The sequence below is a fragment of the Vidua chalybeata genome, chromosome 3 (genome assembly GCF_026979565.1).
Source record: "Vidua chalybeata isolate OUT-0048 chromosome 3, bVidCha1 merged haplotype, whole genome shotgun sequence".
Classification (NCBI taxonomy): Eukaryota; Metazoa; Chordata; class Aves; order Passeriformes; family Viduidae; genus Vidua; species Vidua chalybeata.
In genome coordinates, this window is record NC_071532.1 from 22,767,362 (window position 1) to 22,790,224 (window position 22,863).

Sequence of the window (22,863 nt, forward strand, 5' to 3'; positions counted from 1 at the left end):
CGCGGCAGGGGACACACCGCGCTGCGCGGGCGGCACGGCGGCTGCTTGGCGCGCCCGACGGGCCGGGCGAGAGCTTGAGCCCCGCCCGGAGCCGGAAGGATTCGGGGCGTTCCGAGGTGGTTCGGTAGAGCCGGTGAGTCCTCGCTAAAGGAGCCGGCGCGGAGGCCTCGGTGCGCTGCGGGCGGTGAGCGGCGGTGCAGGGGCGTGGGTCCCTCCTCGGCAAGGGGACGGGCGCGAAGTGCTCGGAGCGCCCCGTACGCTGCCGGCGATCGGTGCCGGGCCGCGGGGGCCGGCGGAGATCCAGGGAAAAGCGAGGCTAGACACGGTGAGTTGGCTGCTGCGGCAGCACAGCTGCTCCTGCCATCCCCGAGCAGCAGCGGTGTGTCCCGCCCCGCTTCGTTGGGTGCATTCGCGGACACCGCTCCTAGCTCCGGCTGCGCTGCCCTGCAGGCGCTTTGCCACCGGGAATGTCATGGCAAGAGAATCAGGCTTCCCTTTTTTTCCTCTTTGGTGAAATGAGGTAGCGCAGGCCTTTCCCACTTGGAAGTCTGTAGGTGAACCGCAGTGGGATTCCCACCCCGAGTTCTAGCCTGCTTCTGCTGGGTGAATGTTGCTCCCTTACATAATGGAAAGTTTATCTTTTACTAGGTGTGGGCTGAAGTTTATTGTAAAGAAATAGGGAGCTCTGGGCGCTGAGGCACTGAAGAGTTCCAAGAAAGACGTCATGGCTTAGCACTTGGATTTAAGGACATGCTCTGTGTGATGTCCACTTTCTCCTTTCATCGGGTGAAATCAAAAATTTGGAAAATGGAAGTTTGTGTAAAAGAGACTGAATGATAACCATCAAGAAATCTGTCATGTGTGCTTTTGATAAATTATTTGTTGTCAGCCTGTAGTACTTACAAACATCAGAACTAAAAAGCAGAACAAGAACCAGAGAAGTCATTCATTTTAGTAGGTATCAAAATAGGCTGATTTGTCAAGACCATTCAACAGTTTGGTTGCTGGGCTGGAAGAAAGAAGGGAAGATCTTTAGAGGACAAGGTGTGTTTTGAAAATTATACCTAAATTTAACTTGAGGGATAATTTGTGAACTGCAGAGTTTTTTAGGAGTCAAGATACTTTTGACCAAAGCAAGCAATATATTCTTAAGTGCCTTGTGGATGCATACATTAGACATTGCCCTCATCAGAAAGAATGTGCCATAAACCTATAAATAAGTTTACTTGAGATCAAAAAGTTACAGAGGTGAAGAACTTAGAGGCAACGACTGCATTCACTTATCTAATCAAAAAGGTCCAATACACCAGAAGATGTGCCACACAGGAGCTGTAAAAATCTAAGTCACCTTTGCACTAATGAAATACTTTGCAATTCATTAGGTAATTACTCCAGAGTGATGAGGAAGGGGTGTTGAACCTCTAATTTCAGTTTCTTTTAATAAACCTTATTTTTTCATAAAAATATTTTAATTTTAAGGTTTGGCAGGAGATTCTGGGTTCACCACAGAAAGTATATTTGTTTGCCCTAAGTATGGACAAGAAAAATGTACCTAAAAATGTACCTTGGGTCAAGCTTCAAAAATGCATGATAGCATTTCTGTATTGTTTTATGAGTCTTTTGAAATTTTATGCAAACATAAAATAAGTCAAGACTTTAAAACAATTAAGTTTTCATCTCATTTTTGAAGTAGGATCAAATGTACAGTAAAAGGTCAAATGACTTTTTTTTGAGAAGCTGAGCAAAGAATATTAATTATGTTCATCTGATAATTAATTTCAATTCTTTAATCCAAACTTCCCATCTAATATGCTACTTTTTAACTCTTTCTCAGCAATTCTCATATTCCATGTATTTCCATTATGGAATAAACTATTTTCTTTCCTGCTAACTTGTTTCACATTATGGTATATACTTAAAATAGTATATGGCTTTCCATATGTTATGATACATATTTGCTCTGCAACTTTCAATTGTTTGAGAGCTGCTTTTTGCCACAGGTAGCATTTCCAAAATTTCCTTTGTAAGCATTGCTACTTGTCCAAGGTTACTTTGGGTATGGACCTTGGCTATTCCACAGAACTCCAATGCACTTTGCTCCCACCCATTAGCTAGAAATAATAATTAACATTAGCAACTGTGCTTCTTGAATGTGCTTGCACAGTCGCTCTACTCTTTCAGCCTCAGAGTGCTTCTGACTTTACTGATACAGGTATGGTGTTACTAAAGTGCTCAAAGAGTTCTTAAATCAGCTAAATTTGGGATTCTGATACCTCTGTCATTGCTGCTTTGTGAACAGCCATGAACTTCATTTGTCAAGGAAGAAAGGACAGGTGTTGTATAATGACCTATTGCCACTTAAGCAGTACTTGCTGCAATTGCAATATTTATGATATGATTGTTATTTTACACTTCCTCCATAATATATCTTCTTTTGTGTGGTGATCAGTGAGTTCCTCTGTATTTTGTTCTGGCTCTGCTCAAGTATCTCCTTGGAAGTGTGTCATACATGTCAGGCCAAGCCAAAAAGTGTGTCATCTACACAGACAGAAACAACTGATAGGAAAACATAAAAGCAATTAGCTTTGCATTTTAAAAATGCAGTGTGGTTATCAATACTACTTTTTCCTGAGCTAAAGAAAAACTGGGAGGAATGCCAGCCTTTCCAAGGGTGATGGTTATTCTACTTGGTAACTGAAGGCCCAGTGAATTGCACTGGTTTGTGCTGGAGAACAGATGAGGAAGACAATACAATATTAAGAATGACAGGATATGGAGTGGTGAGGGGAGGCAGGAAGATAGAAATTAATTTCCTTAAAGAAATCAGGAGAAGTTAAATAAATACAGAAAGGATGGTTAAATTCAGATGATTAAATTCAGCTTTTGCATACAAGTTTACAGTATCTGCATATCATTAACCTACTTTGTGTGCACAATTGGCCATCGACAAACCCCTATTTTATAGTTATACAAAGGGGAATAGTAAGTGAAGTTGCTGATATCATCCTTCCTGGTGGTCTTGTGCTTGAGCTCTGGGCATGAACCAACTGTAGGCTCAGTTCTGAAAAAATGAACTTACGTTCAAAGTGTGCAAAAAATGAGTGCTGTGTGTAGACTCTCCTTATTCTTTATATTTATGATAAGAGTTTCTGCTGCTGCTGTTGTTCTTTTTTAATGTCATTCTATTTTAGTGAGAATCAGGTTCACTGTCAGACAGAACTTGGATATTTGTAAGATCTTGTCTACAATACCTTTACATCCTTGTGTTTGTTAATTGTATTTAAAAAAAAAAAGCCAAAGCTTGCTTCATTACCATTCCCTGGCAGTAACCCACTTTCCCCTTTCTACTCAGTTTAAACTGTATCTGTTTGAAATGTTAGGTAATATACTCTACCTTTTTTCTTCCTTTAAAGAGAGAAATGTTCAAGTTTGGCTTTTGTTTCTTTACAGCATTCAGCATGGCTTCTCCAGCTCTCCTCATGCGTGTAGTGGCCTCAGCATATTCTGTTGCAGAAAAAGCTGCAACAATTGTTAGAAATGTGATGTCTGCAGGAGATCTGGGCATAGTGGAGAAGGTATTACCTTTTACTTTGTTCCAGTTCAATTTCACTTGTTAATCTTGAGTTAGATTAATACAGCCCTCACCATCTCTACCAATACCTACAACAAATATTCCTTTTTAAAGGATTAGAACAGCTCTAGAGAAGTGTCTTTTGACCAGTACTTCTAAACAACATTTATACATTTAAAATAAATACCATAATTTTGTCCTGATTTCCTTCACATAACACAAGGTTTGTATAGCACCTCAAAATTCATAACAAGGTATATTTCCTGTTAATTTCTATACCTATGTTCTAACATCCTTAGTACAGCTTAAAATACCATGCCCTTGATGAATTTTGGATTAGAATAAATCAGTGTTTGAGTTCCTAAAACAAAAAAGAACCGTAGCTTTTATTGTAAGTCAAAGTTTTCAAAATAAAATCAGAGCTTCAAATTTAATTCTAAAAAGAAAACAGATATTAAAGTTCTTAATTTGCTGTAATCTAGTAAATTGCACTGATGAGCCCAAATCTTTGTTTTGACTACAGTACTGGAATAGGTGAAATTAACTTTAGAAGTTAATTCTAGCTTTACAGATACATTACAACATTAATGGCTTCATTTAAAAAAAAAATATATATATATATAATTTTTGGTCTTTACATTGAAGGTACTGCAGGAATTTACATTATTCAAAATTGATCAAAAGTAACAGGTGATATTGGTTCTAATTAAGATTGGTTTTACATAATTTTAAATTTTTTGAAGAATGAGTACTACAAACACACAAAATTAGATTGAAAGCAATGACCAACAGAAGAGGTTCTTGTTTGAGGGACTAGAGATCTTGAAATTCCTGCAAGCTTCTTCCCAAAGGTGGCTGCTGAAGGAGGAGGAAGAAGGCAAAAGGACCTCTGCATGTGCCTCTGTAGAGAGGCAGGGAAGAGATGCAGAACAGAAAGGAACAGAAGTGCTGCTTCTCATCATTCATCCTCTTTCTGAAGCCAGCAAACACCAAGACCAATTCCAACTGGCCTTACTGAAAACTTTAGAACATCTGGGAAGGAAAGGAATGTTCCACCTTTTCCCTCAACATAGTGACCCTCTATCCATTTATCTAGTTCAGGAACACCTGAGTTTTTAGACATCTCCTCTCCTCATATCCTGAGTTTTCTTTCCCTCAGTCAACTCTAAGCTCTCAATGTATATTGCTTTTCTTTGTACTTTTCCCCCCGCCCCTACCTTGGAAAGTAGATACTTTTGTCCACCCATCCTTACATTGAAGAATTACTTATAGTGTTTTATTGGGTTCATGTCCTGGAACATTCTCTGCAATAAACTTGATCTTACTGAGTCTTAATTCAGGACTAATTTAAACCAAATTAATTAGGAGATGAGAGGGAAATTTCAAAGAAAAATACCAAGTTTCATAAAATTAGCACTTGGCTAAGGGACAGACTAGTTTTGAGCGCGCAAAAATTAACACATTACATGATTCTAAATGGAATATCTCATTCCTATGGCTAATTCCTGTACCTGGATAAAACACTTTTCATGTTGTCAGCAAATAAGATACAAGCAGATAAAAGTTTTGTTTTATTCAAGTAAGATGTAAATCTTAGATAAACTGTCTTTCTAAATTTCAATGTTAACAGAATCATTTCTCACTGGAATTCTGTCTCTGAACCTAAAGGGTTAAAAAAGTGCTAATAAGTTACCCACTTTCACATGTAGCAGGTTATTAGCATTTAAGATATTACAGTAACACAGTAGCAACATATGTTTGGCTATACAACATTGGGAAGGCTTGCAGTAATTTTTTTATGTCACCTTGGGGCACCAAATCCACTATTCTATTGTCAGACCAGGCTGTCTTAGCCCTGGGGTACACTGCTTCTTGCAGTTTTTAGCTTGCCTCTCGCAAGGTCACTTACTGGGTTGAAGATTTACCAAATTAGACTTTTAGATTACAAGTAGATATTTAGAGTGCTGTATGGGCCACTGTGCTGGTGTATTTTTTTAGTACCCAAATTCCTATCCACTCTTGGACAGGCTGGACCCAATGACTTGCAGACCAAAGCTGACCGACTGGTACAAATGAGCATTTGTGCTTCCCTGGCACGGAAGTTTCCCAAGGTGACAATCATAGGAGAGGAAGTAAGTACCTGCTTTATTTCATACTGACAGTTTATCTTGCTGTAGCTTGCACTAGAATTTGCTTTGGCTGGGTTTAAGAAAACATTAGTTTTCATTAAAAAAAAAAAAAAAGGCAACCCAAAAAGCAACAAACAAAGATATTTCCATCCCATTTCACCTTTCCATTTCATTAGCTTTATCAAGCTGCTGTGAAATACACAGCTCTAAGGCAAAATGAGGTGAGTGAATCCAAGACATTTTTCTAATAATTCTGAGAATTCTTTTGTTAGGAGCTGCCCACTGATGATGTAACTGAAGATTTAATTGAAGATGGTCACTGTGAAGAAATACTGAAGAAATCTTGTCCTGCTCAGTACACAGGAATTAAAGAGGAAGAGGTAATGTGGTAATGCTATTTCTGTGTCTTAATATTTTACATTATCTATACTACTTTCTGATTTTTGCTAAGAGTGTACAGTGAAGAAAGATTCTTTTCAACGTTGCCAATTTTCCTTTTTTGTTTGAAAACTGAAATGTAGTCACGAGATTCACACCTCCAGAGCTACAAATGCTGCATGCTTCTGTGTGCAGTAATGGGAAATGGAAATTGGCTTCTTACAATTGTGATTCAAATTAGTTTGGCAGGAATCTAGTTTGGACATATGAAAGTAATCTCATTTTCCATTTCAGCTTAATCCTTCATACTTCTATTAGGAGATTTACTGAGACATTCCAGTCAATATTTAAGCTTTTTTTTTTTGGTGTAAAATACTATTATAGGCTTCAGCCATATAATACTGTTAAACCTTTGGATCTCTTTTTTTCCTTACTACCATAAGGAAATAAAAACAATAAAGTAAAATATATACTTTGCGTGGTAATTTACATGATTTGTGTTTGTTAATTTTCCTTATTTTTTTTTATTCTTAAAGCTTGTAATATGGGTTGATCCCTTGGATGGAACCAAGGAGTACACGGAAGGTTGGATTTTCTTTTAATTTTCTTGATTAAAAAAATAGCAATAGTAATAAAGTAGCATATACATATGCGTAGTTTTATCATAGAATTTACTTAAAATATGGTTTCATAAGGCTGATGTTTCTGTACTTTTGGAGTGCTTGGACTGTATTTATTGACTCCATTCAGTTCTAACTAGTACTGAATATTCCTGATGGGCTACTGAGTGCTGACCAGTTTTTATCACTTCAGAGTGCAAAGAGCTGCGTTTGATTGCTGGCCGGTTGTCTTGAGTTTTTAGTTAAATTTACAATTTTGCATATCTTTGCAAAATTGAAGGACTAAATCTCCCCTTCAAACAGGAATATGCTCAATTATATTTACATCTTTCTCTCAAACAACCCAAATACCACAGCTGTACTTGTAGTCCTTTCAAAATGAAACAAACATCCTCCCACAAATCACGATTCTTCAGTCATGGGAAGAAACTATTCTCAGCAAAGCCTAATTTCTATCCATAGAAATAGACCCTAAAATGAAAGAAAATAAAAAAAAAAAAAAAGAAAAGAAAAGCCTCTAAGAAACAATATGCTGAAACCTCACTTTTGCCTCCTAATGCATCTTTTAGTTGATTCATGTAAAATCTTTTAGGTAGACTTTTTTTCCCTTTTTGGGGAGAGAGATGTACAACTGTCAATAAATTGCTAGTTTTGAATGGCATTAAAGAAATCCCACCACAATTACAGAAGAATGTCATCATATACTGCTGTGTAGTTGTATCTTTAAACTCCCTTCTCATTATGTGTTAACTCTAACATAGCTGTATTAAAAGAACTCTATCTGGGGCATTTTTTAGCAGAGCTCAAGGCTAAATGACTAAAAAAATTAAATCAACATTTGAGAATCCGGATTACGATTTCATTTTTAAGATAGCACCCTGCATATTGATTTGTGGACTTTTACTGAAGGTTTATGTTTTTATTAAGATCTCTCTCTTTTTCAAGCATAACTACATTCCTGCTTTCTCTGTCCAGGTCTCCTTGACCACGTAACGGTTCTTATTGGAATTGCCTATGGAGGCAAAGCAATAGCAGGAGTTATTAACCAGCCATATTATAACTATGAGGTATTAAATCATTGATTTATTTAGAAGCATTGTGTGATTTCTAAATGTTACTCCTAAGCTATTTCAGTTAGCACACTTTCAACGGAAAAGTGGCGTGTAGTGGAGTTAATGTTGTAATGTAAGGTATAGGTTTTTTTTAATAAAATATATATAATTTTAAATGTTGGTGTCCAGGAACTGAATGTCAGGAACTTACTAGTAACCATACTGAATCATGAGGCTGGTGTAATGCACTAATACTGGATATATTACATATATACTCTGCAAATTACTACAGTCCTTATAAAGTACCTACTGTAAAACAAGTACAGGTCAGTGGTATTGCAGTCTTTGCTAGAAATTCTTTAGTAAATCCTTGCAATGGGTGCATTTGCAATGTGTGGTAACTGCCATAGATCTGCAGCCCTAAATAAACCAAGCATAAATTGTCACTGACAGCTGGGTTAGAGTGTATCATGCCAGGCTTCAGGTAAAAGTCAGGACGGCCAACCTACAGGCATTTACACATTTGGAGATTATTTCAGTATTATTGGGGGAGCTCATGATACAACCTGATTAATTAAACTTACTGGAATGAAAAGAAAAAGCCCTTGAGCTGATGTAATGCTATCATGTTCTGTGTGACATGTATCACAAAGTATTTCAAATTACAAGATACTTTCAATTACAGATTGCGCCCCAAGTAGAGAAATAGACAAATATTAATCTGCCAGTCACTGGAGGCAAGATGTAATGCACCACCACAATGTCACAGATAAGAAAAGGGTCAATGATGTCATTGCCTTATAGGGAAAGAGAGCTAATTTCTCCCTCTGGGCTCTTGAGTAGTTCTTTTTAAGTGCCACTGTTTAAATGTACAGCTCAGTATTAATATTATACTCCCTGATATGCCAAGATGCATCTAGGTACCCCTCTCCCTTTGTGCTTTAACTGCTGATCAGTTAAACCCCTAACTCTAACCATAATTCTGTGCCTTTCTTGTAGGCAGGAGCAAATGCTGTGCTGGGCAGGACAATCTGGGGAGTGCTGGGCATGGGTGCCTTTGGCTTTCAGCTGACAGAAGCACCTGCTGGCAAACACATCATCGTTACCACCCGCTCCCACAGCAGTGCCCTGGTGAATGAGTGCATCACTGCCTTGAACCCAGACCATGTAATCAGAGTTGGAGGAGCAGGAAACAAGGTATGAAAACCCCAAATCTTCTGTTTTTACTGGGAGGTGGCACCTTTGGCAAAAAAATTAAAAATACTTTTTAAAGAAATCATTTGCTTGCACAAACATACAGGAGAGATTTGCTCCACCTTACCCAGCACATCTTCTGTTCCTAGCATTCAGTCTGCTGCGAGGTTGAGAGTATTTGGCACAGGTGTATTTGTACCAGTGGCCATGCTGGTCATGGCTGAGGTCTGTCTTCCCCAGTATTCTGTTTTTTAGGGGTGAAAATAAAAAGTTGTAAGACCAGAATGACGAAATGGGAATTCAGTTTAATCTCAATTATTAGACATGTCCTCCTGTTTGTGTTAATACAGCTTTTGTTCCACCTATCTAGCAGTATGTTTGAAAGGATAAAAATATAAGCACACAGTGATATTTTCTTTCTGGAATTTCTTTGTGTACAGGGAACACTCGTTTGGTACAGGTTTTAAAGCTGTTTTGTCATAGCTGTCAAAAACACACCCTATCCTCTCTTTTCTCCAATATGTGCAAGGCCCAAAGTGGCACTAACACAACATGCATGTATTTTCCACTTTATTTTTTTAGTATTTGCACAAGAAGTGGATTCTTGTTTCTGAAACTGAGAGCAGATTTTCATCCTATAGACTGTATTTATAACAATCAAAAATATTGAACTGGGAATGGTGATACAGTATAGCTTCTAAATCTTAACACATTTCTTTTAATATTAATAACAAAATGGCTGGAGTTCCTTTCCTGACTATCAGTACTTAAATAAACAGATTTAACCCCACTTCCTGGTGTTATTTCTACCCATTTCTAAATGCCTAAATCCTTTGCAATGATTGCAGCTCTATTCTTAACAGATCATTCAACTCATAGAAGGCAAAGCATCTGCTTATGTGTTTGCCAGTCCTGGATGCAAGAAGTGGGATACATGTGCACCTGAAGCTATCCTACATGCTGTGGGAGGTAAGTTAATAGCATTCAAAGTTCCAGGATAAGTGAAACTGCATTAATTTGAAATTAGTTATGCTTTCCATAGCTATGCTTTTCCAAGAAAAATGACAATACATGTGTCAATAACTGTCACATAATTAAAAAAGCCAAATCCCCAAATTTGGGGTATATTAATTTTAATATTTTCAAAACAAATGCCCTTTTTTTTTTCTGTTGGCTACTATCTCACAGTAAAATCTACTGTCCTACTAATTGAGTATAGTAGCTTATTATTAGTAACATGTTATGTAATATGTGGACATTGCATTCTTTAAACCAACAAAAATAGGTCAAATCATGCTGTTGTTCTCTGGATGTACAAACTCCAAAATTTAGTCATTCATGTAATTCAGTAGAATTAGTGGTCTTCAACCAACATGAGACACTTCACTTATCTAGGGGATAAAGGGGTTGAAAAGTTATGAAAAGACTCACTACTGAGGATTTGAAGTACTATTATTTTTTTAAATTCTTCTTTTCACATTAATAGGCCTTTTACCATCATATGCTAAAATTATGGCATTTGATTCCTAAATTCTGTCAATCAAGGATAACAGGCTTCATAATGACACTATTGAACTCCTCTGCAGCCTGTAGTGTTCAGGCTGCTGTGGGATAATTTTAAACAGGGTTAGTTCAAGCACAAAGCAACCCAACCAATCTGGGGCAGCACAATGCTGTATTTAGCCTCTTTGGTAGGTAGGAATCTCCTGGTTAAATTAACTTGAATAAAGATCTGTGTTGCTCTTGCTAAGTGATTTCTAAAATCTCATTTAAAACCAGCTGGGGTGTTTTGACATTATGTTAGAGTTTGTGGTATAGAATCACTCTGGCTTTTACTTGAACTGAGGATTTTTCTTTGCTGCTTGTCAATGGCAAATGTAAAAGCTACTCAGGAAGCATTTTAAGTAATCCATGAGAGAGAGATGTTTTTCTTTTTCTGAGACACAAAGAATTTAAGTATTGTTAAAAAAAAAATAAACCCACTAGTTACTCGATTTCAGTCAATATAAAACCTGTGTACTTAAACTGGAAGCAGAGATACTTCACATCTGAAGACAGGCATGTGTACCAAAGACTGCTTTTAGTTATTTCACTTGAACTAATGGACTCCAACTCCTTTTTGCTGGAATATTTTTTCTTTTTTCTTTTTTTTTGTTTTTGTTTTTGCAGGCAAGATAACTGATATCCATGGAAATTCATTTCAGTATAACAAAGAGGTGAAACACATGAATTCAGCTGGGGTCCTTGCCACTTTAAGAAATTATGACTACTATGCCAGTCATATTCCAAACACTGTGAAAGAATCTCTTGTGCCTTAAAGCAGGGAAGAGTCTTCACTTGGCCTGGAAGGCTGGGAAAATGAGCTTGGAAAAAAAAGAAAGGAAGAAGATGTCTGAGCTTGAAATTCTGTTTCATAGAATCTGAACAGAATTCTTTCAGTAAGGTGTTCAATAATTTCAAAATTATACAGAATCTCTTAAGTATCTGTTGGATCAGATTGTTTGGCTGTGTTGAGCAGACAACAACATCAAAACAGTCATGTTTCTTCAGTAATTGTTTTCTATATTCTTTGGGAGTTTTTCTTCCTCATGATTGAGTGTAATATACTGCTAATTATAACACTGCAGACCAAAAATCATCTTCATATTCTGGGCACAAAATCATGTTAAGTCATGTACCTGATCTTGCTCAATGGTTTTTGTTGTCAGTAAGGGTTATTGTGTAAAATACAAATGGACTAAGCATTTGCCTGGATGGATGAGCTCATTTGTTATAAAATTGCCAGTTTTGATTCTTAGAAGGGCATCTGAATTTTTTTTGGTCTGCACTGAGTTTTGGGATGGCCAAGACTGCTATTTGTTGGGTTGTCTGAGTTTTGAAGGAGGCAGGACACAATGCAGCTGAGCCTGGAGATCTCAAATAAGGGTTCATGGATCGCTGGATTCACTGAGGGTCAGTGACGTGTACATACAGCAGAGTTCAGGACAGCTCAATTGGGAACCCAAGGAAGCATGACAGGGGCAGGACTTCCTAGCACCTCTGTGATGATTTGAAATGCCTTTTTCAGGGTTTATGCCACTGCAGTCTTGGAGCACTTTCGGTATCCAAAGTCAAGGTCACTTTGGCATATTTGGGAATAACAGAAATGCCAGAACTTGAAATTTTCCATGTCCAGATTCTGAGATAAACCAGGTGCCTTTCCAACAGCTCCAGAGTTGAGGAAGTTGACAGAACCACTTCCCCCTCCTGTGGAACAGACATATTAGAGGAGGGGAGAGAACAGGGCCAAGATCACCTATAATTAACTTTGAAATTGGAGATCCTGTTTCAGTCAGCTTTCCCATAGGTGTGGCTGTTAGGAAAGCAGGATTCAACTGCCCAGTCCACTTGAACACAAAAGAGAACCAGTAGTAAATTACATATGACTATCTACAATTGGAAACTTAGACAAACTCTTTTGAAGTCTCTTCAAACTGAATTTAGGATTCTGGAATTATGCTCTTGAACTAGTGAGGGATCTGTGCCCCTTCTTTTCTCCAGATGTTGTGACTCAAGTCTCTTACTCCCAAATGAAGGAGTCCTAGGGCCTCCTCTTCCCTATCAACATACTGAGGCATGCCATGGAGAGATGCCAGTTTCAACAGACAACACAGAGACTTGTTTTTCTTTCTGTTCTCCTTGTGAGAAAAGAGTGGTGTATGTCAGGTTGTCAGGGAGGCTGTGTGAACACAGCTGCTTGCTTACATAAAGACTGAATCCCTAAGCTCTCCCATATGATTTTTTTTCCTTACCCTCTGCTGGCACCATGACGGAGTATCCTGCAGGATGCACTGCACCCTTTCTCACTTCCTCTCTGCCCACAAGATTAGGTCTTCTAAATAACTACACTCTTCATTCACACAAACTATCTTTAAATGTGTGCCTCAAGGTATTAAAAGTTGTTTTCCATACAGAAGAAAGTTTTGAAATTCAGTTTTCCACAGTGTGTTCAAGTTACTTCTTCTGTTGTCACACAATATATTCAACAACTCCACTTAGAGTCCTTAGATTAGATCCTTTCCTCACATCAGGGTTACACCAATATGACTTCACTGGCTTAAAGCTGACTCTGTTTCCAATAAGCAGGAACATCTTGCCACAAAAAGGCAACTCTTGCTAAAGTGTTCCTGTCTCTCCATGTGCACACGTGGAACAGAATCTAAGGAATCTTTTCCTTAGTGAGGTCATCTTAGCCTAACATTTACAGATAAATTAGCAAGATTAGCATTTACCTCATTCTAGCATGACACTGGATTAGAGCTGCATATATAGGAACAATGTGTGCTTCTAATCCCTTGATCTAAAGCCTACCTTTCTTCTCTTCCTCAATTGCATAACTGCTAAGAGCATGCAAGGCAGATTCAGCCTGCTTTAATTAGAACCTTCTTCATATTTTGGCCCATTATAAATTTAGTCATTCCACATACTGATTGTGACTGAAGTTTGAACCACATAGCAAGTGCAATGATTTCACCGTGTGTTATAGATAATTTTCACCTTTATCTTACCCAGGATTCTTTGATATGCATGCTGTAGCATTCCCATCAAAATCTGCATGTGAATTTGCAAAACATGTTAAGATAAAATGTAGAACAACTCAGGCAACACAAAGGCCTGCCTTAATCGTTCTTTCCGTGCAATCATTAAAATACAAAGAACAAAACCCACTGATAGGAATCTTCATCTATTGCCTCTATAACCTTATTTTCATCTGAAACTTGCAATAGGTTTGAAAATCTCTTCAGGATAAACCTCTTTCTAATTCTGCTGTAATTTCTGTCTGCTCATTTAGTTACCTGAATGGGAGTAGAACACAGCATATCTCAGCTTCTGCGTGGTGTGTAAAGATACTTATATATGGAAACACATGGAAATACTTTCCGTGCTTACAGAAACTGTAGAACTGCTAACACAGAAGAGTAAGGAAAGTTGAAATTAAATCCAGCAGCAGGAATCAAACATAAAAACCAGCATGTAATGGGCAGTCATACTCTGGCTATACCACAACCTCCACTGCACAAAAAGCACTGGTTCACCAATCAAGCATTTGATAATGTCTCTGTTAGCACATTAGGTGCTACAGTAACAATCTATAAAATAGATGGGGGAAAAAATAATCACAGTGACACTGCATTGTCCTTGCAACAAAGTGAATTTGAGCCAGTCTCCTGTGAAAACTCAGTGACGCAGCATTTTGTAATTCATTCCAAGGCTCCAGAAGGTGGCTGGGCAGTGGGACAGGCTCTCCAGTGAAATGGTCACGGTGCCAAGCCTGCCAGAGTTCTAAAGCGTTTGGACCACATTGTACAGGGCCAGGAGTTGAACTCAATGATCCTTGCGGGTCCCTTACCACTCGGGATATTCTAGGACTCATTTGACCCGCTGCATAATTCGCATGTTTGTCAGGAGTTTAACAAGTGACATCCTACAAAACCAGAGGAGTGAAACCACCGCACTCAGACGTCTCCGCTGCTCGATTTGGATCATCACACATAGAAAAGGGGCTGGAGGCATCTCCACGGTTGCTGCCAGACATACAGCTAAGGGCTTTGGCAGGCAGCACCCGCAAAGCCCTGGGGAAGGCTCAGCCAGAGAAGCCGTGAGAAGGGAAGCACCGGCATCTGGTTTGCTGAGGGGCAGGGCAACCCTCACCCAGCACCCGTCCCTCATCCCGGCCGGCTCCCCAGGGCTCCACCGGCGCGGCCGAGAGGGCTCCGTGCGCCGCCCGCTCGTCACCTCTGGGCGGCTCCTGCCTCGCCGCCTCCTCCGGGCGGGCTCCGGGCCGCGGCAGCGCCCAGCAAGACAGACCGGCGCGAAAGAGACACACCGGGCACCCTCACCTCCCGCTCTACTGCCTCTACAGCTTCTCCCGCGGAAGTGACGAGCGCTTCCCCCGCCCCGGGGCGGGTCTTGCCGGGCCGCCCGGGCCGCACTGGCCCCTGCCGAGCTGGCAGCGCTGCGCGCCCCGCCCCGCTGCCTCCCTCGGTTCCGGCGCTGGCGGCGGGAATGGCGGCGCTGAGCCTCACCGTGGACGCGGGCAGTCCCCCGCTCGGTAAGTGCGGGCCGGGCCTCGCCCCGCGCCGCCCCGATCCCGCTCTACCGGGGGGTCCGGCGGGGCTCTGTCCCCTCCCCGCCTCCCTCGCTCCCTCCCGCCCGTGTTGCATCATGCGGCGCCGGCCGTGCCCGCGTGCGGGGCCGGGCGAGGCAGCACCGGGGGCCGTGCCCGTCCTTCCCATTCCTCCCGTCCTTCCCATCCCTGCCGCCCTTCCCGGGGCCGTGTGCCCGCTGCGGGTCCCTCTGGACAGCTGCTCGGGCCGTGGCGGAGCGGCCGGCACTGGGCATAACTCGGGCTGCAGGAACTCGGGCACGGGTGCAGCCTCGGGTGACTTGGCACGTTGAGGCTGAATGTTCAAGGCAGCCCTAGTTCACATCGCCTGTTCGTGAGCTCTGCAGCTGTGCTGCTATCTTTCATTTTCAGTTCTAATTTGCTGCTAAAATTCTCTGGGGTGCTGGCTCGAAGTTCTCAGTTGCTCACTGCCCTTCGATGTTATTTTGCCTTTAAAAATGTGAGAACCTCCTTCATTGCACTTCCACCCATCTGGAAACAATCTTTTGTATGTGTTCTATGAAATGTCTCCATTTTGTTATAGCTGTTCAAAATAAATTTTCTTCCTATTCTTCGTCATAGCTTATTGATTTCTTTTTCGTGCTGTTATTCCCGAATGCATTTCAGACTTGAATGCAACTTGCATGATTGCTGATTCAAGGTATAAAAACATATAAGTTTTAAATAAAATTTCTCCTGAGACTTGATTATACTGATTTGCTAGAAAAGAAAATGATACAATATGAATTATGATTAACATCAGGTTTAGAGGCTTTGGAGACTTACTTTCTTTGACAACTGTTGTGTGGCACTGGAGTTTTATTTCAGGAGATTGCATGATTGTGTCAGAAATATTATATATTACAGATGAAACATTTATATGAAGGAGACAAGCACACTCATCTTACTCATCCCTACTTCGTACTCTTCATCATGTCTGCTGTGCAGTGGGAAGAGTGTAGTAGTTTTTAATGTCGTCAGTGTTAATTACACAGCTTGGTGCACATAATACTTGTCATTTTCAAAGCATTTCCGTGCATGTTATTAAAATACTTACGTGTGTTACTAACATATTGCATAAGGGGTGTCACCCTGAATCTCACAGTTGGATAGCTGAGGGATGAGAAGAAGAACCTTGACTTACTCTTAATGCCACAAGAAGGGTTTTCAGCTGAGCAGAGGTGAGAGCTAGGGAATTCCTAGCTCCAGTGGTTTGTATTTAGGCCAGTGTATTAATAGCTTATAGTATCATCTGCCTTGGTAGCTGGAGCGTTGTTCTAGGGAAGGTAAAGTGCACAGCACACTGTGGAGGCTGTAACAGGTTAGGTGCCTTTCTAGACCTAGAGTACAGTCCTTGTTTTGCCTATGCAAAACCTTGCTGCCTTTGTACGTGAGTCTGAGCAAAGTTAAAGAACACAAGCTCCTCTGCTTATGCTCAGCAGGCTGAGTCTGGAGCAGAGCCAGTGCAGAAATGCAGCCAAGTGAGCTCGGTGCTTTGTTTGAGCTGCTGTGTGGTACCGTAGAGCCTCGAGATCAGAGCAGGTTTGCATCAAGGCTCTTGGAATGTGGGCAGAGCTGTCTCCCAGTCAATGATGTAGCCTAAAAACTTCAGTAATTCTTTTTTTTCTGGAGGCCGTTTTTTACTGTCACTGGTAACTACTTTGAGAACCCAGTGTAAGCTTCCTGTGCTTTTATATGGATAAAGTTTCTTGGCTTTGAATGGCTAGTCTTTTCATAAACTTTAAATCAGGTTAAAAACAGTCTCATCCTTGTTCAGAAAGTGCTGGTATATTCCGTAATTGATCTCTTTTGATGCACGTGTCAGGGCTGGGATGGAGTACATTAGTAATACTGTTCAATAATTAAGAGCTTTTTGATTACATTCTCCTCGTATACTGGGGGACTGGACTAATTTTTACCATACCCTTAGGAAGCAAAATGTATCACAGCTGACACTTGCTGAGCTCACTGCAGATCTCTGTGTGCTGGACATTATCAATTTGAAGCTGTAAGGATTGCCAAGAAGAAGCCTCTTGCATATGAGACTGAACATTGATTTTTTTGTTTCCCTGGGCATTCTCACTTGAAGGAGTCAGTTCAGTCACCTGGTCCTAGTGGATAGGAGATGTAAGTTGGTTGTAACTATGAAAGGTATCTCTCCTGGAAGGAAGTTCAGTATCTTTTTCTCTTGTTATTTCAAGGAGCTCTGCTGACAGTGGAGCATGTGAAGAATGATGTTGAAATTTCAGTGCAAGAAGGCAGAGAAACCATCCTCTCTGTGTCCGAGTAAGTGACTTTGCATCTCTCCTTCTACCTTTGGGTCAGCAGTTTTAAAAATCACATGGTTGTAGCATTGACAGTAACCTTTTGAGGTAGGAGGAACAGAAAAAAACCACAGTTTTATTCATCACTGCATTACTGATGTCTCTAGCACAGGCAAAACATTTACAGTATATTCTGAACTAGATCTTTATGGAAAAACCTTTTATTTACATGTACCTATGTATATTTATGCTGTACCAGTCACTTTACTGTTCAGGACTTTTTGTGGTGCCATGGATTACCAACAGCAAGGCTGTTTTATATTAGAGAGGTTTGATATATAAGATTTCTTGGACTTGTACATGTGTGGTGGGCTGAAATTTGAATGTTTAGATGGCATTATTTTAGGCTCCCTCCTGAGTGTGTGTAAGCAAAAGCATGATGTTATGTCAGGAAAGTGCTAATTAAATGTGCAGCGCTATCCTGTGTATTCATCTGCACACTGTAGAAAGAATATTGGAAATTTTTGTAGTAATCTATTGTCTGTCCTTCTAAAAATACTCTGCCATTGGAATGGATAACTTCAAGTTTGGGGCATGAAGATGGTTTTTACAATCTGAGTAAGATCAAATGCCTATCAGAAATGCAGGACTAACACTGTTAGTTTTGGGAAGCTGCATTGTCATCTTCAATTCCATGTGAGTTAAGACATCTGGATATATCAAGAGGAAAGATCCTGCTGTCTGACATATCAGTGGAAACTCTGGCATTTAGTATCTGCAGTAAGGAGCATATTTGTACATATGAGCATTGCAGTTGTATCTTAAAGTATCGTAACACCATGATGAATTACTGATTGTAACTGTACTTTTTGAACATTGATTGTTTTTTTGAAGATTGGGGGGAATCTATTGTTCACAGACTTGTCGACAAACTCTCATTTTGTGAGTTAATTCAGTAGAAGATGCTGTTAGAGCCACCAATGCATCTCAAACTGGAACACCTGCTTGTCTGTAGAATGGCTATAGAAGCAACATATTTCATTTTGTATTGCAGTTACAGACTTGCTCCTCATAAATTAACACCAACTGAGCATTTCCATGTCTTCTAACCTTAGGTAATAAGCTTGCCACTATATACATATATTTGCAGAAAATCAAAGTACAGGAAGATTCACAGCCTTCAGTCATGGCTTTTTTACTGGTTGCAAATATTGTTTTCTGTTTAAAATGTTATACCTGAACTCAGAAAGGGGTTCTTGCATAATCTGATATTGCATGTTGTCTTTTGCTGTGCCTAATGATAGCACTGAATTTGTGGTTTTGAATGAAAGCAAGAGAAATATGACAGGTCATATTGGGATTTAATTGGTACAGCTTTAATAATCTTCAGTGTGTGTTTTGCACATGTGGGATACAGCTTACATAACAGAAAGTTAATTGGATATTTTTTAATTGCTGGAGAAAGTTTTCCCCTTAAATAGCCTTAGTCAGGTTTAGATTTTGTTTTTCTTTGACTGTTTGAGCAGTGTATGGATATATGTATTAAAATATATACATATATATATATGTATATATGTATTTATACATATATGTGCTCCTGTGACACGTAGAATATTTTTAATCTATATAGTTTGCTTTGAAATAATATTTATTTCATTAAATAATTTAGTGTTGCCATGCCTTCTTCCTACGGTATTGCAAAACCACTCATTTTGGCTGTAATGGAACTTGTCAGAATTGTAAAGCAAACACTCTTTTTCTGCACTTTGGCCCTGGGTAGATAATATCTAGAATCATGGGCCCATCAGATGGAAATTTTTGTGTGTTAGTGTCCTCTTATCCCTGGCATTGGCTTATGTTCAAGAAGTTATTCCAGACCTCAGTATTGCATTAATTTTCCCTTGCTTGCTGTACAATAATTTTAAAAATTGATTCTGTACCTTAAAGTCCGTTAAAAGTATATCTGCAATGTGAGAGGCATCAGCTGAACTTGTATCTCAACTAATGCTTTTGCTAAATGGATTTCATGGCATCAGTTCTGCTGAAGCATCGTGTTTTGGCGTGATGTGAAAATCACTTGGGATGTTTCAGATTTTGGTTTTTTTTGGGGGGAATCCTTTAGTTCTAATGACTTCGCTTGAGCAAGAAAGAACATTTTATTTGTGATTCTTCTAGGTTTGATTTTGAAGCTCAGTTAAAATCTGGTGACAAAATTTTCAGCTAACTAGCTGAAACTTAGCTGTCAGCCAGCTACATAAAAGGTTTATCGCTCATTTGAGATGATGAATTTTATTTTAAAGGTTATTTTTGAAGACTTTGCTTCAAAATTTCATGTAGTAATAGCTCCTAAGCAAGCTACTCTGCTGAGTGCTGATGGCTTTCTGGAGAGTTTTGGTGTACCTGTGTCTTGTCAAAACAAGCTGCAGTACAGCTTTTGTGTGGTGAGCACATGCACATTTCAGAGTAGTTATTCCTCCTAGGCAGATCAAGCAAAAGCTTTTTACAAATCAGTTCAACATTGATTTATTATGGTTGGAAATAATTTGTGTTTTGGGGTTTTTTGTATTATGTGTTTGCTTTTATTTTTTGGTCCCTTTTTCCCATCTTGTCTTCTTGAACATTTGCCCTGGTGTTTAATTATGTGGCATTTCATGTCACTCTCAATAGCCACTCTCTGCCTGTAACATTGCATTGTCCCTATTCATTCTCCCTTACTTAACCCTGGAGTTAACAAGCACTGGCTGCAAAGAGCCTTTTATAACTTTTCCAAAGAGGTCAGTTAGTGATGTTTGGGTGGGAGTATTTTGTTTTTCTGAGGAAAATAACAACTATTAAAGCATAAGTAAGATTTTACTCAGAATAACATTTTCCCATTTCATACATGTATTCAGTTTTGCTTGAGTAATCAAGAGGTATTTGTTTTGGTATGAACTAGTGAAAACAATAAAAGTGCATTTCACAGATTTTCAAGTGAAAATGTGTTGGAAATGTTTTGTTTTTCTCAGTTTAAAAAAGTTTCCTTAAAATCTGATAGTGGGAAATTAGAATAGGACACACTTTCAGTTACAAAGTAGGGTGTAATTTAAAGACCCTACTGTGACTTTTGGTTTTAGTTATATTTTATGGATATTTTATATATATACTGGATCCTAGATGCTTGGAAAGCAAGCAGAATTCAAAACAAGCAAACCAAAAAAACCCTCCCAATGAACTATATTCCTTAGGTTTTACTGCAATTAACCTAATGAGACTGGCTGGTCCATTTTTACTAAAAATGGGACACATTCTGTATAATTTTCAGAACTTCTATTGATTTTTGTAAAGCTTGAGGGCTATCAGAATTCTTTTAATTTTATAAAGGACACAGTAGGTAAAAAAGGAAATAGAGAGCAATGACAGAACGGAAGTGGAACTTTGGTTGGACAAGTTGGAGTATAGCATTTAGTCCATTGAATTGAGTAAATGTTCAAAAGAACACTTACAGAGACTCCTTTTGTTGATATCAATGCTTGATTTAAAAGCAGTTGGAGCTCTGTTTTTGCAATCTGCATCTACATGGGACTGTAGAGTAGAGATGAGTGTTATCCAGAGACTGATGCTTCTGATGCATCATTCTTCCAAAACTCTTTAGTAAATATTAATTTATCTTACATGAACTGGAAGCTAGATTTCTGACAGTGTGCAGCTTTTTTTGATACTGTACATAACGTAGAAAAGGGACATGAAAACAGAGAAGTACTACCTGGGGTGAGCCTTTCTTCTTCAGGTCTGTTGAGGACTTTCATAAGTGGAATGGGACAACAAATTCAAATTAGTCTACTATCTGGAGAAGACTGGGTAAAAAAACAAATACAGGCAGGCAAGTTTGTTCACCAGGGGATGGTTTCTGTGAAGTGTGAATTGAGTAAAGTAAGTAACAAATGAACAGGGATTTTTTTTCCCTGCTAGCCCTTTAAACCATGATGAAAACCTCTTAATTCTTCTGTTGATTGACTAGGAATCCTCTTCAAAGTGATCCTTCTTTTATGAAAAGAAAACAAATAGTGATTAGCTCCTTATAATCTGGAAAATCTGTAGCTCAGGTTATACATATGAATTCTGTTAGATATGGAGAGAGTTTTACTATTTGAAAGAATAATCAGAGTCTTATTCTTATTTTAGCTTAAACAAAATTCTTTCACGTTTAGAAACTTATTATTCCACCTGGTGATAGAAAAGCAAGGACTTATTTATTCTTGTGCTAGGTTTATTTTATTTTTGTTTTTCTACTCTGGTGACCTGGTACCTGTTGGCTCGCCTGGAAGTTATTTTTTGTTGGCTTTGCACATTTTTCAACTATGTGTGTGCAATTAAATTTGAACTGACTGGAGGTAGTAATTTACCTTTGCCTTGCCCCTCTCTTTTTTTAGGCAAGTTTCATTTACTGATGTGAATTCAATAGCTCGGTATCTGGCTCGAGTTGCTGCCTCTACTGGGTTATATGGCTCGAATCTGTTGGAACACACTGAGGTGAGAAGGAATCACAGAATCATAATATGTTTTGGGTTGGAAGGGACCTTAAAGAACATCTGTTTCCAACCCCAAAGACCATCTCTTTCCCATGGGTAGGGATACTTTCCACTAGACCAGGTTGCTCAAAGCCCTATCCACCTTGGCCTTGAATCATGCTCTTGTCTCTTGGGATTTTTTTTTTTTCCTTTTCCCTTTTTCCCTTTTACTCTTTTGGCCTGTTCTTAGTTTGGGGGGATGTTTTGCGGTTGGGGTTTTTTTTGACCTCGTGTCTATTGTTCTGCATTTTACTGTTTGACTGAGGTTCCAGCTATGTGGGATGCTGAGGGGTTTGTTTTGCTAAGCTTCCTCCTGCATATAAAGAAATATAAAGACTATTAAATCTGAACTTTGGAAGGGTTGCCCTTGCCCACCCCTGCAACAGCAACTCCTAAGCAGACAGCTCACTAATATAAAATAATTCAGGTTGGAAGGTAAAACATGGTATTTTCCCTCCTTACTTTCTTCAGCTCTGTTGCCATCAGTTGCTATCTTGTAACACTTCAGTGCAACACCAAGGAACACTGTGTGGCATTGAAATGTTGAAGTAGTTTTTGCTGTGTATGAGGGACAAAATCCTGACCCCAGTTTCTTCCTAGGTCTAGCTCAGAATAATCAATCATATGCTGCATTTTAAATTGATAACTGAAACGAGCAGACAAATTGAAATTTATTCCCTCTGAAATTTGGAAATCTGGGGAGGGATTGAAGGACTTGATTCAGGTCTTTTCTTCTTGAAGCCAGTGGTAATCACTCTTCAATCACTCTTCAGCCCTCATATCTGGTCTCAAGGGAAGTGTTGTGTTAGTACTTTGCCTGTGATGCGTTAAAAAGTTGTCAGTTATCTTGTGGCTGTTTAAAATTTCTGTCCAAATCCCTTGTTTTTAAGTTAAGCCCAGACCTCAGCAAGCACATTTTCAGAGCTGGTATTTCTGATACAATACTTCTTTTCATTTCTGCCT

General features: G+C 39.4%; 2 protein-coding genes across 5 annotated transcripts in view; both read left to right on the forward strand.

The window, feature by feature from the left end:
• The first annotated feature begins 8 nt into the window (after positions 1 to 8).
• BPNT1 (3'(2'), 5'-bisphosphate nucleotidase 1) lies at positions 9 to 11,690 on the forward strand. Of its 2 annotated transcripts, none has more exons than XM_053938467.1 (9): positions 9 to 325; positions 3,451 to 3,575; positions 5,599 to 5,703; positions 5,973 to 6,080; positions 6,615 to 6,663; positions 7,674 to 7,765; positions 8,750 to 8,947; positions 9,808 to 9,913; positions 11,114 to 11,690. In XM_053938467.1, the coding sequence occupies exons 2-9, from the start codon at positions 3,459 to 3,461 to the stop codon at positions 11,260 to 11,262; spliced, it is 924 nt and encodes a 307-aa protein (XP_053794442.1). In that variant the 5' UTR covers positions 9 to 325; positions 3,451 to 3,458; the 3' UTR covers positions 11,263 to 11,690. The 2 variants fall into 2 exon arrangements, with proteins under 2 accessions (XP_053794442.1, XP_053794443.1); XM_053938468.1 differs by having other exon boundaries at positions 9 to 133.
• Positions 11,691 to 14,916: 3,226 nt separating this feature from the next.
• The window catches only part of EPRS1 (glutamyl-prolyl-tRNA synthetase 1), a 37,955-nt gene continuing 30,008 nt past the window's right edge, over positions 14,917 to 22,863 (forward strand). The window contains exons 1-3 of one of the 3 annotated variants that reach the window (XM_053938463.1): positions 14,917 to 15,035; positions 17,291 to 17,375; positions 21,763 to 21,862. In XM_053938463.1, the coding sequence (XP_053794438.1) occupies positions 14,990 to 15,035; positions 17,291 to 17,375; positions 21,763 to 21,862 (231 nt within the window). In that variant the 5' untranslated portion in view covers positions 14,917 to 14,989. The remainder of the gene's footprint in view (positions 15,036 to 17,290; positions 17,376 to 21,762; positions 21,863 to 22,863) is intronic. The other 2 variants (XM_053938465.1, XM_053938466.1) reach the window with 2 other exon arrangements.

What these genes read in the sequence shown, in the direction of transcription:
- BPNT1 (XM_053938467.1), top strand. Translation starts at nt 3,459, where the DNA reads ATGGCTTCTCCAGCTCTCCTCATGCGTGTAGTGGCCTCAGCATATTCT. An exon ending in ATCTGGGCATAGTGGAGAAG is followed by an intron (nt 3,576 to 5,598) that starts GTATTACCTTTT and finishes ACTCTTGGACAG; the next exon opens with GCTGGACCCAATGACTTGCA. An exon ending in AACCAAGGAGTACACGGAAG is followed by an intron (nt 6,664 to 7,673) that starts GTTGGATTTTCT and finishes TTCTCTGTCCAG; the next exon opens with GTCTCCTTGACCACGTAACG.